The 12314-nt window shown below is 48.5% G+C and overlaps 3 protein-coding genes across 6 annotated transcripts in view; 2 read left to right on the top strand and 1 right to left on the bottom strand.

Moving 5' to 3' along the window:
* Positions 1-122: 122 nt before the first annotated feature.
* On the top strand, positions 123-4529 carry CIMAP3 (ciliary microtubule associated protein 3). 2 transcript variants are annotated; one of them, XR_012663947.1, is made up of 7 exons: positions 123-341; positions 696-838; positions 1171-1269; positions 1945-2078; positions 2353-2479; positions 2899-3586; positions 4230-4529. XR_012663947.1 is itself a non-coding variant. In XM_075115768.1 (6 exons), the coding sequence occupies exons 1-6, from the start codon at positions 317-319 to the stop codon at positions 2965-2967; spliced, it is 597 nt and encodes a 198-aa protein (XP_074971869.1). In that variant the 5' UTR covers positions 123-316; the 3' UTR covers positions 2968-3587. The 2 variants fall into 2 exon arrangements, 1 of the variants encoding a protein (XP_074971869.1); XM_075115768.1 differs by lacking the exon at positions 4230-4529 and having other exon boundaries at positions 2899-3587.
* A 36-nt stretch (positions 4530-4565) lies between these two features.
* TAF8 (TATA-box binding protein associated factor 8) lies at positions 4566-12021 on the bottom strand. Of its 2 annotated transcripts, none has more exons than XM_075115760.1 (8): positions 11725-12021; positions 9939-10095; positions 9142-9240; positions 8777-8839; positions 8207-8331; positions 7759-7906; positions 6844-6986; positions 4566-6371 (listed from the first exon to the last, which is right to left on the bottom strand). In XM_075115760.1, the coding sequence occupies exons 2-8, from the start codon at positions 9949-9951 to the stop codon at positions 6228-6230; spliced, it is 735 nt and encodes a 244-aa protein (XP_074971861.1). In that variant the 5' UTR covers positions 9952-10095; positions 11725-12021; the 3' UTR covers positions 4566-6227. The 2 variants fall into 2 exon arrangements, with proteins under 2 accessions (XP_074971861.1, XP_074971860.1); XM_075115759.1 differs by lacking the exon at positions 11725-12021 and adding an exon at positions 11534-11636.
* CCND3 (cyclin D3) overlaps positions 11394-12314 on the top strand; it is a 47734-nt gene continuing 46813 nt past the window's right edge. Inside the window, exon 1 of one of the 2 annotated variants that reach the window (XM_075115762.1) lies at positions 11394-11600. In XM_075115762.1, coding sequence (XP_074971863.1) covers positions 11592-11600 — 9 coding nt within the window. In that variant the 5' untranslated portion in view covers positions 11394-11591. Of the gene's footprint in view, positions 11601-12277; positions 12299-12314 lie in introns of those variants that run through there. The other variant, XM_075115764.1, reaches the window with a different exon arrangement.

Below are 12314 nucleotides of genomic sequence, written 5' to 3'. Positions count from 1 at the left end.
CCAGGCACAGGAAAAAGGCAGAGAGCAGTAAACGGGGCAGATCAGGCTGTGTCACAGGAGAGACCACAGTGAAGAGTCCTGACAGCAGAACGTACAGGCTGCTTACCCCGTGACCTCTCCCCTACTGACTTACAGTGTGAAAACAGCAGCTCCTCAGGGTGGGAGCCTGCACAGCACAATCCTCAGGGGTGTTATTAATCCTCCTCTTTTCCCTGCACCCTTCAGTCGCTGCCATTGCCAGCATTCCTTCCAGCACTCCCTGCTCTGTTTCTATAGCAACTGGAGTACTCACACGTCCTGAGTCTGGCAGGGCAGCATGGCGGCAGAGTGGGAGCCGAGAGGTGAGCTGTGCGAGGTGCTTGCACCCGGCGGGGCCATGGGCACAAGGGCTTTCCTTCTCACACAGCTCCACGGTGGCATCGGGCTTCTCCAGCAACCTTCCCCACAGCCGGGCTGCTAGGCTACTCTTTGCTCAGCCTGGGGAAAAAGAAGCCTTTGTGGCAGGAGGGAACCGGCATACAAAAGGCAGAGTCCTCACAAATATCCTGGGTCAGGGGAAATTCCCATCTGGAGATAAGGGGATGCTTCACCTCAGGAAGAGAGCAGCAGACACTTAAGAAGGAGAAAAAGCAGCAAGTGGTCACCTCCACATGGGTTTGTCACGCTGGTGGCATTTTTCTCTCCTGGTCTCACAGATGTGCAGAAGCAGATGTCATTTGGGTCATGTCAAGAGCGGAAAATGTTCCCTCTCCACCATGCCCCAGACAGACTGGGAATCCAGCTGATAGCCATCAGGGGAGATCCTTCGCTTGGACCAGGCTGCTACCCGAATCAAGAGGTAAGTTGTCCAGTTTTTGTGCTCAGAGCTTTTCCTTCAGAGAAGACACAGAGTACAGGAGAAATAGGACCATGGCCATCCAGACATGGAGTCCCCCACACCTGCCCTGCAAACCCATTGTACAAGGTCTCCACATATACCTAGAAACTGAAATTCCCTCCCCTTCCAAACGCACAAGTCCTCAAAGCTCCAGCTGCCCTAGCATGCAACAGTAGTGAGAAATTCGAAGAATTAACAGGAATAATGTCTGCTGCTCATGTACTTCTGCCCTTCCCCTGATGCAAATGGTGTCTTAAAAATGTCAGTAAGATACTTCTGCTTTTGACTCACAGAGAAGCAGTCTCAGATACTCTTTGGAAAACAAACCACTGAGCAAGAAAGGCTATGTGATAGGAGCGAGAACAGCCCAGCGTTTCATACCAGAGCCACAGGTAAGAAAAGCACACTTCAAAGCAGCAGAGCTGCAGCTTTGCAAGAATTTGTAGGGTGTTCCCAACGTAGACTATCAGTTTCAATCACATTTGCTAGGGCTGCCTACAACTTAATATATACAGTAGCTACAGATCTCCTTACACATAGTCTAGTGGGAGGTGTTGAGCCTAGAGACTGATAACTGATCATATGAGCTCTGGCAACATCCACACACACATTTGTATATACGCATTCCTTTGTGTCACATACACACACATGTAAATGTACATATTGAGGGAGGGAGCTCAGCTAGACTACCTGAACAAACACGCTATTGTTTTCTGGCCCAACTTCTTTAGAATAACAATATATTAGGAGAGTCATCACAGGACACACCAGGTAAGGAGCATGGAGTGCATAATTACACAGAATCACAGAATCACAGGTTGGAAGGGACCTCAGGGATCATCTAGTCCAACCTTTCTAGGAAGATCAGAGTCTAAACAAGATGGCCCAGCACCCTGTCCAGATGACTCTTGAATTGACTTGTTCTGATTTTTTAATGCTATCAGAGTAGCCAAATCATGCATTGAACTGCCTGTTCATGTCTGTAATGCCCAGCTGGCTGCTGATCAGAGCATGTAGGAATGGTTTGCGGAACAAAATCTTCCATATAGAAGTTTTATCTCTTGCAGACTGTGACTCCCAGCCCAGCAACGTACCAGTCATTCTGGAAGAAAGAGAGAAAATGCCAGCCTGCCTATGCTCCATTTTCCATTAAGACACCACGATTTCCAGATAAGCCTTCAGATAAAGAATTTTTCCCTGGGTAATGTAACTTATTTTCTTAAATTTTAGTAACAAGCAGGAGTACTAGCAGAGAGAAATACTAAGACACAAGTGGGAGATAGGTTACTGAGTTCCCACTAATGCTTTTTTTATCTTCAGAAAGCTCCTCTGCTTTAGTCTTTAACTTAGCATGATGACTAGAATACCACAACATGCATTTCTCCAATGGATCGAGGTAGGACTGGTAAATTCCAATATTATAAACATCATACACCAGCTCCAGAAATTAGGTATTTTGTGCCTGTTTTCTTTAGACCTGGAACTTATGAAGCAGACAAGCAATTACACAAAAAAGTCACTTGGCCAATGAAGTTTGGGTCTCCAGACTGGTCTTTAGTGCCGATGCCAGCAAGGAGGATGCTAAAAATGGAGGTACAGAAGGTAAGGACAGAGGTGAACAGATGTTTTTCCTGGCTCAGTGCTTCTGACAAAGAAAATTGTATGATTACTTCAATGCATTTGCGCTATGTTCTGTCACCCTTTCCTCACTGGCTTGCTGGGTACATGGCTCTACTAGCCTGGGGCACAAGAAACAAAGCGATTTTCTATCAGAAAATGCTGGTTTGCAAAAACAGTTACAGCCCTTCATAAAACCCCTCCTATTAAGAAATTTACTGTGGAAGTTTCTATCCACAAGGTGAGAGAACTAGAGCACAGACTTCCCTGTGCAGCTCTGCTGAAAAGAAAACCTTTCTAATTTAAAACATAGGTTAAGGTTCTTGACACCATCTTGCCCCTTTCTGTGCTTTTCTGAAGAAATTATCATTGCTAATATCTAACGGATAGTAATTGTCTTTTAGCTGACCATAGACAGAGAATTCAGGAAACACCGGGACCGAGTAGCCTACCTGAGTTTATACTACAGCTGAGGAGCCAGGGCTGACGCCACAAGCCTCCTCTTCCAGCTGGGCAGCTTGGGCCTCACCTCCACTTCCCACCCACTCATGGAGACATTCGTCTGCGCTATCCAGCCTCTCCAAATAAAACCATTTCAAAAAGAGGCATTTTTTGCCACTGGTTGTGCTTACTTGGTATCATGCCAGGTGTCTGCTGCCTCTGCGGGTGTTTGGGTCCCATGCACAGCACCACTCAGCCCGGCTCCCCTCAGCTCCTTGGCCCAGGCAGGGCTGGCAGCCATTTTCTCTGGGTCGCCATGGAAACACCTCACCTCACCACCCTCCCCTACATGGCTTCCCTCACCACAGCGGGCTTTTACCCCCAAAATCTGAACCCTCACGGGCAATGGAGGGGAGCCAAATTAACACAGCTAGAAGGCAGCCTGGTTTCTGTCCTCATCTCCTGGGCACTGAGAGCAAATGGCACCATCTTCTCCTCAGCTGCCACCTGCCTTCCCCGGCCTCCTCACCACCATCTCCTCATCTCCCACAGATGCTCCAGGCTGGGTCCAGGGCCTCACCCACAGCCTGAGGAGAGCTGAGAAACATGAGGGCGTACCTGGCACAGCCACCGGTACTGCGCTGCCCTCAGGTATGTTCAGAGGGTACAACGGCTTTGTGCACAGACAGCAACTATATTCAAGTAGCACAGGGCAGTTTTTTTACAGTTGTTTCTGTAATGTACAACTCAGACCCTAGGGATTTCTATAAATGTTTACAAACCTTCACACACAGACTTAATCTGTCTGATCACAAGCTTGATTCAATCTCAGGGGAAAACTAAGAGCAGGCAACATCCATTCTCGGCATAACTACCCGTCACAATGCAGGTTTTCAAATTTTCTGGGTCTGTTTAGCTGTTTCTGCAGAAAATTTCAGCTGTAAGCCCAATTTCAGCTATAAAACCAAAACGCATTCTTCCAATTTCCCACTTTCAGTCTTCGAGTGCTCTCATACACACGACAGCAGCTGCTCACAACCAGTCTTCTCTAGGCATGTTGGCTCCTTCCTTCCCAACCACAAGAGACTGCTTTGTAGTTGCAGCTGTCAAAAAAGGATGTTACTTGCTGATTTGCAGTTGCCCCTTTTGGTACAATCTTTTGAAGGAGGGGGTATTACTCACTGGAAATTGTACCGTCCGAAGACCTGGGTTTTATGGCTGTTTAAGGCTTCACCTTTGTATTCATGTCTGATACTGCATACTTCACCTCCATCTGTCTTATTTTTCTAATCAGGAGAAAAATACATGTGTAAGAGAAGACGGAGAAGAACTTAAGCAGTACCTATGATTCTGCAGTCCTCCTCAGCCACATGTTCCACCTGTGACTGGAGAAACCTACTAAAGCTGATGGTATTTCAAAAGGTACTTTGTCCTCACTGAACATATTTCTAATAAACCACGGTTTTGTTGGAAAATTCCCAACCTTCTCAGCTATCAAGTGTTGCTGTGGAGAATGGAAGAGATGCAGAGGGAAGGACAAGACTTCCTACTGCTTTTAGACCCCACTGAACACACGCTCAGGCTCCATTCACGCGCTTTTCCACTGCTGAAACTTCAAGGACTCAGACAGTTTTGCTTGTAGGACATAAAATTTCTTTTATTATGAACATAAAAATTACTATTTTCATTCTACATTCTTCCCCTACCCAGTGAGGGATTTTCTTATTATGAAAAATGCTTAATCCAAATAAAAAAAGATATAAATTTTTATATATACATACATACACAATGTCTCTGTACATTTGTTATTCTGTACAACCAAGGCACCAGCAGGAGAGACAATGGCACATGCAGGACTTTTTTGCTAGAGATGTAATTTCACATTGTTTGGCAGGAACACCTCTGTTCTCACTGAAGCAACTACTCTTTTTTTCTTCCTCCTCCCTGGGTGACAGGGGAAGAGTGAGGCCTGGGAGGATGCCTTCACTAAACAGAGGGGAACATGTATGCACGTAACTCTGATCTCCCCAGGGACTGAAACAGACGACTTGCACTCAGCTACTACTCCAGGAAACCACGACCTGCCTGGCAGTCTGTAACAGGCAGTCTTTGCTGGCTCTCCCAGCACCACATTTTCATCCAGAAGAGATGCCTGGGAGACTGGACCAAACTACAGGAGTCTTCTGTCAAAGAAATTTAACCCATATTTTCCCTAAGTAAAGGTTGAGTGAAAATTAAAGCAAAGCACTCTAGAACCAGCTAACAATAAAAATATCCCCATCGCCAGTCATTTTCGCTGCTGAAATAGAGTCTTCTGCTCTGGGGAAATAAAGGGGGGAAAAACTAAAAGAGAAACTTCCATTGATAAAAGCCTGTATTTGAGAATGGACAAAATAAAAGGGTGCAAATCAATAGCATGGCCTTGCAGACTGCAGTCAATACAGCTTTATTCCATATTCCAAGTTTTTCAGCACAGCACCTATCAAAACAGCTGGTGAAGGCATGAACTCTCAAAGGATTTGTGCTGTGTTGGAACTAGCAATGGAACTGAAAAATAGCCCGAAGCAGCTGTTAAATCTTGCCATTCATACTGCTAAAAAATAATCTCAAAGCAGAACACGGTAAACACCACACTTAGCGCTTTTAAGTCAGAAGTGCAGCTGCAGTCAGAAAAGTGAGAATAAAATGCCATCTTAGCTCTGTATTTACACTTCACTCTCTTACCAACACATCAGATGCCTTTAGTTTATAAAAGAAAAGTCTGTTTGCTTTTACCTGCCAAGAATCCAAAGAAAGAAACCTGTCTGGGATTTTTCTGTCCCTGTTAATACACGCTCCTTAGATTATACGGCCGGGCAAGGCTGATTGCAGAAGTTTCTTTTCTACCCTGCCAGACAGCCGCAAATAAATTATGCCTTTGTATTCTGTAGAGCCTGCTGGGAAGCACTGAGCAGCAAGAACCTTTGCGTTGCCCATCTCTTCAGAGAGTAAATCCTGCCAACAGCGAGAACAATTCAAAGCAAATGAGACAATTCCCATCTGTAACCCGGTGGCCATAAACGCTTTTAAGACAATTGACCGTTGACCATTCCGAGTCAGCAGGAGAGCAGAGGGGAAAGAGGGCGCATTGCAAACCAGGATGAGAGTGTAGTTCACTAGGCAGAGAGAGATCATTCTTCTGCTTCTGCCACTCAGCCGGATTGCCTCTCCTGTCTTGCTCCATGCCTCTCACCCACAGCCACGGAGATGAACCCCCTGCATTTCTCTTCCTCTGAGCAGCCAGCTGGCTACCTCACTTCTTTCTGCGGATCTTGGGCTTTTTCACTGGCCGGAGGTAGGGATTGTCTATCACATTTTCCTCCCCATTCCGACTGCCTGACAGGGAGGTGTTCTGCTGTAACACTGAAGCATTCTCCTTTTCAGGTCCTGAATCATCCTGCAACATTAAAAAAACAAACAAACAAACAAAAAAACAAAAGCATAAATAACCAAAGTTAGGCTACACAAGGCTTAGAAGTTCAAACCACATAACCTATGGGCAAAACAGGTAATCAACAGCCAAGATAAACAGCAGCACACAAGGGGCTGCATTGAAGGTGAGGACTCCTCATTGCTAACAGAAGAAGATCCCCTTTGGGAACAGTGGGATTCTATGCCAATCCTGTCTCCCCTAACACTGAAATGAAGGTTGTTCTGAAAGCTCATGATCCAACCTCATTTTGCATTGCACCCTGCAGAAAGTTAAAGAACCATGACAACATTTAGACATTTACACCTGGTAAAACACAACCCACTCTGCCATTTTCCACCCACTCTGCCCAGCTGCGAGGAAGACAGGCAAAGAAACAGGTTTCATATGTTTAAGAAAGTTGGGCCCAAGAGACCCTGATCTCTCAGGCTGGGCGTACCGTGCTCATGTGCAGGGGCAGGTTCTCGGTGTCTGTCTGGTCGTCTTGCTCAGATGAATCTGTTTCTTCCATTTGCTGCATTTCCAGCTCAGAGGGGAGAAGAGCTGTCAGGTAGGGTACAGTGAAAGGCCTGGCAGCAATCACTAGGGTTAGGGAAGAGGACTCAGTCAGCAAGCTGGGAGAAGGCTCCTCAAGTCAGAGATTATGAAGCACAAAGCCAAACAGTTACTTAGAGATCAAACACTTTCACTGGTTCTGGTTTTAAACACACACCCCCTTTTCCTGCTGTTCCCAGGGATCAGGAATGAAATACGCTGTCCCTAAAAGATGGCAGTCTCTAGTTTCCTATTTTCTGAGGCTCCTTTATGTTTCCAGCCAAGGACACAGCGTTATACTAACATAAGAAGTCCTTCCTGACCTCCACAGAAGTTCAATTATCTCTCAGGCTGAAGCACCACTTAGTCCCCCTTAAGATAACACTGACATCTGTGCCTACAGTGAGCTGCAGGCAGGTGGGAATTCTCATCACTGCTTTGCAGACAGAGAAACATGAAAACCTCCACTGCTGAGCGCAAAAATGTAAGAGAGAAGAAATTGCTTGTTCTGAAGTTACAGAGGGGCAGAGATAGGATTGAGATGAGCTTTGAATTTAGCATCTATCATCCAAGGCCTTCTCCACCAGCAGAAGAAAGTGAGCCTTTGGTGAAAGTAGAAGCCTACCACCTGCCTTTGATTCTGTTTTTCATCCCCATTTTAAATCGAAAATTCCTCATTTCCCAACCTTCCAGTGCCTCAGAAGGGCAAACACAATGGGATCATTCAGCGCTCACCTCCTGCAGTAGCAAGAACTCTAACGGAGTGCATTCTCAGTGAGGCAGCTGCCATTTACAGCACAAAGTGTCACAAGTAACTCACATGGGAATGTGCTAACATCATCTTTGAAGAGACTCTGTGTTTCTCCCGTCTTAGCCATGAAACGTGTGAGAGCTCTTTCTACGTCACGCCGTTGAGATGCTGCCTTTTCCCGTAGGACTTGATAATCAGACACTGGCTCCCGGTACGTCTGTGGAGCAGGGAGGAAAAAAAAAGAACACCTTTAGTGGATGCAACGCAGCTGGCTGAAGTTCAAAACACTACTAGGATGCAGAGGCTACAGGCGAGCATTGACCTTCGACGTGCAGAGATTTTCAGAGAGCTACGGAGGTCAATCAGCCAGAAATCTACAGCAAGGGCAACCCACAAACAACAAGCAATATATTAAACCAGGAGAAGCAATGTTTTGGATAAAAATACTTGTACACCATTCCCGGTGTCACTGACTTCAAACAGACCCCAAATGGCACAAAAATCTTTTTTCACTCACTGGTGTCTTGATGTAAGTATGAGGATCTGGAAACTCAGGGAAATGGCCAGGAATGTGCGATGGATGTGGCTTGTTCTGTCCCGCTGTCAGGGCTTTGGGAGTCACGGGCTGGTTTGTCACAGGAGCTACAGTGAAAAAACATGCACGCAGACACACAGATCAGCCAGCTTCACTCTGCTGAGGGTTAGGTATAAAGTCCTAGCTTATACTGAGCTGTGGCCCATGTCTCCAGGTCCTACAAAAGGGACAGAGCAGTAATTTCGGATTTTGTTTGGCATCCCAAAAGGGAACAGGATTACTTGACCCCTCTCCCTTACACAAAGAGAAGAAACCCATCTTGAGGATTCTCCTGTGCAATGAGGATGCTGAAGCGAAGGCAACCAATTTGGCAGAGGGTACCTTCCTTCATCTATTACACAGTCATTACAGGAATCCTTAACACAAGCGGCACTTCCAAGAGCACTGGACTGCGCCATCCATAAGAAAAGCAGGAGCTCTGGATGCCAGCAGAGAGGAATGCCAAACTATTTCCAATTTCCTGCATAAAAGTAGAAAGGGTTTCCCACATACGGGCAGTGATGACCATCCTCTGGGACCGCTTGGCATATGCAGGAAGCGTTTCAACATTGAACCCTGAAATACAAAAGAGGAAACAGAAATCACACCAAGAATTTATCCTGCCAAAAATCCCTTCTTTTAGGCTTCTCCAGAATTTTTCCAAAGGCTCCAAATTACATGAGAAAGAAAATCACGCGTTCTGTGTATATCCATACTGTACCCGCAGCGGCGAGATCTGGGTGCCTGCCTGAGGCCCAGAGCAGCGAGCATCACACAAACACCAGAGACACAGGGGACAGGTTCTCCTACCAACGCAGCACACCCAAATCTCCCACAACGCAGGCATCCGGAATTAGTGGGACCAGTCAACTACTCACCCATTTCCACTAGAGTAACCACTATATCCGAGAGCGTAGGCTGCGTTCTGGCTGTGTGTTCACAGTAGGACTTGGCACTCCTTCCAATTTCAGAAATATCTGGGGGGAAAAGAAAAACACCACCACTACATATTAAATTCAGACAGTGACCACACGCGTCTCAGCCCAGCCCTGGCTTCAGAGACCTGAATTTTTAGTGAATTTAGCAAGGAATGAAAAACTGGTCCTAGAATCCAGTGTCTTACAGCCTGCATATTTAAAATTAAAGGGTGCGCAAAGTACGGAGACACTAAAGATGAAAGAGTCAGGTGTTTTCCACAAATGCAAAAGACAGATCTGCATCACGGCCATGAAAAAAATACAAAACCTAATTGCCTCTTGATTTCAGAAAAATCTGTAGCCAGAGGTCCCAGGCACATCACCTGGAAGGGCAGGAGCAGAGCTGCCCAGCACAGGAACCTCTACGGCCTTAACTAACCAAATTTTTGCAACTCTCTTATTTCTCTGTTTATTCTGGCAGTGTGTCAGGATGTGGAGCTTATTAGTATCTAATGAGTACTCACTGAGTAGGATAAATAAGGACTTCTGGGTTCGGACAAACCTCATGCTCACAGACGCCTGTGACTCCAGGGCTGTGGTCTAGCCACCAGTATAGCCTTCTGCTTTTGCTAACGTCATTAACAGGAGATAATAAAAATGGAATAAAAAAACAATGAAAAAAGGAAGAGTGATGGCCAGTTTGAAAGCAGAGAAATGAGAAACTTCAGGGGATCAGCGTGACTTTGCTGGATACTCACAGCTCTGTAACATCTCTGTCAGCGTCTCCACCGCGGCCTTTTCAGCGCTCTCGAAGCCGGCTTCAGTGAGCAAGGAGCTGACCACCACCTGCAGCGTCCTCCTCCGAGCCAGGTAGTAGTTATCCGCGGGCGTGGTGGCATGTTTGCTGCCGGACCTCTGCGGACACAGCCCCCATCCCCGTCCCCAAATGAGAGCTCAGAGAAAGGAAGCCCCAGGGGAGCAGCGAGGCCAGAGCCCGGCTTGCCCCAGGAGGGGGCACCGGAGGGGCAGACGAGGGCACCAATCCCACCCCGGCATCCCGGGCTGCGGGCGCTGCCATGGGGCACACCGGAGGGCTGAGGGCAGGGCTGCCTGCCTGCTGCCTGCTTGCTGCCTGCGCTCAGTGGACATGGGCCAGCCCTGCCTGTCCCCCACTGCAGACACACACACATATATATACATGTACCTATGCATACACACATATATACATACACGTACACACACATCTATACTCAGACATCTACACACACATGCATACACATACATCCATGCATAAACACATATACATCTATACATACATGTACATACACACACACATGCATCCTGCCTTGTGTCAGCCCTGGTGTGGCCAGCAGGAGCCGGGCAGGGATGGGGCCCCTGTGCTCGGCACTGGGGAGGCCCCACCTCGAATGCTGGGCTCAGGTTTGGGCCCCTCGGGACAAGAAGGCCCTTGAGAGGCTGGAGCGTGTCCAGAGAAGGGCAGCGGGGCTAGGGCAGGGTCTGGAGCACAAGTGTGCTGGGGGGCGGCTGTGGGAGCTGATGGGGTTTAGCCTGGAGAAGAGGGGGCTGAGGGGAGCCCTTCTTGCTCTCTGCAGCTGCCTGAGAGGGGCTGGAGTGAGGGGGGGTCGGTCTCTGCTCCCAAGTCACCAGTGACGGGATGAGAGGAAACGGCCTCCAGCTGCATCAGGGGAGGTTTAGGCTGGATATTAGGAAAAATGTCTTCACTGACAGAGTGGTCAGGTGTTCGAACAGGCTGCCCAGAGAGGTGGGGGAGTCACCATCCCTGGGGGTGTTCAAAGAACACGTAGATGTGGCACTTGGGGACATGGTTTAGGAGGCCTCGGGGTGTTGGGTTGGACTTGATCCTAGAGGTCTTTTCCAACCTTAATGATTCCATGATTCCATACACTTACATATATAAACACACACATATATACATACACATATCTATACATATACTTCTACACACACACACATATATATATATATATATATATACATACGTACATATCTGTACGCAGACACGGTACTGCAGGCACTATCCAACCCCTTGGGGGCGCGGCCCCTTTAAAAAAGCCGCCCCACGGGCGCCCCGCCTCGCTGCCCCCCTCGCCGGCCAATCCGAGCGGAAGAACATGAGCCAATCAAGCCCCGCTGCCGAGCCCAGCCTCCCTCCGACCATTCAGCCAATCAGCGCCTCCCTCCCTACAGCCTCCGCCTCAAAGCCCCACGGGCAGGCCGCAGGCCCCTCAGCGCTATGAGAAGGAGCCCATCGCCTCCCCGCGGGAGACACCCTCCGCAACGACCCCGCGTCCCGGCGAGGAGCTGCCGTTACCGTGCCGGAACCACCGGACGCTGTGTCGGCCATCTTAAAGACATATGGAGCTGTGCGCATGTGCCAGGTGGGGGGGGTGCGCGCCTAGATGCGCGCGCGGGGCATTGTGGGATTTGTAGTGAGGAGGGGAGGGCGCCGCCCGGCCCCTCAGCGGCGCGCCCACGGCAGGGTGGGGGTCCCCTGGGCCCTACCCTGAACAGCTGCGTGCCCGCAGCCGCTGCCTGCTCCCCTCCGTGGGCTCTCCGCGCCGGCTGCAGCCCCTGGCGCCGCCGGGTGCTCTCCGTCAGCGGAGCGAGGGTGTAAGGCTCGGTGCGCCTTGTTCCGAGGTTCAGATGAGCGCCTCTCTCGCCTCCTGAGGTGCGTGGAAGCTTGTGGTTTTCCACTTCTTGTCTGGGCACCCTGGGGGGAGCACCCCTCACCCCCCTGCCTCTACAGGGTAACCAGGAGAGCAAAACCTCATGCGACAACAAAACGCTTGCTTTAGAATAGCCCGTGTTCCCGTTAGGAAACTGTTTACTAAAAAAGCATGAGAAGCACTAGCGGTGTGCTAGGAGCCCTGTCACCATGGGAACACTTCGGGTTTTCCTGTTGTCACAAGTATGTACTCTTAGCTGAACTCTGTGTACCAGCTCGTGCACTTTGATCTTTTGATCAAAGCTTTGGTGTCAGTTGAGTGTTTCAGAAAGACAGAACAGGAAACCCCCACGCTACAACTCCCACCCCTTGCTTCCTGTTTAAGTACATGTGTGGGAGAGCAAGAACACTGTAAGAACCAATTACT

The sequence above is a fragment of the Phalacrocorax aristotelis genome, chromosome 21 (genome assembly GCF_949628215.1).
Source record: "Phalacrocorax aristotelis chromosome 21, bGulAri2.1, whole genome shotgun sequence".
In the NCBI taxonomy this organism is placed as follows: Eukaryota; Metazoa; Chordata; class Aves; order Suliformes; family Phalacrocoracidae; genus Phalacrocorax; species Phalacrocorax aristotelis.
Note: the sequence above shows the minus strand (reverse complement) of the source record. Positions and strands in the feature narration are given on the sequence as shown.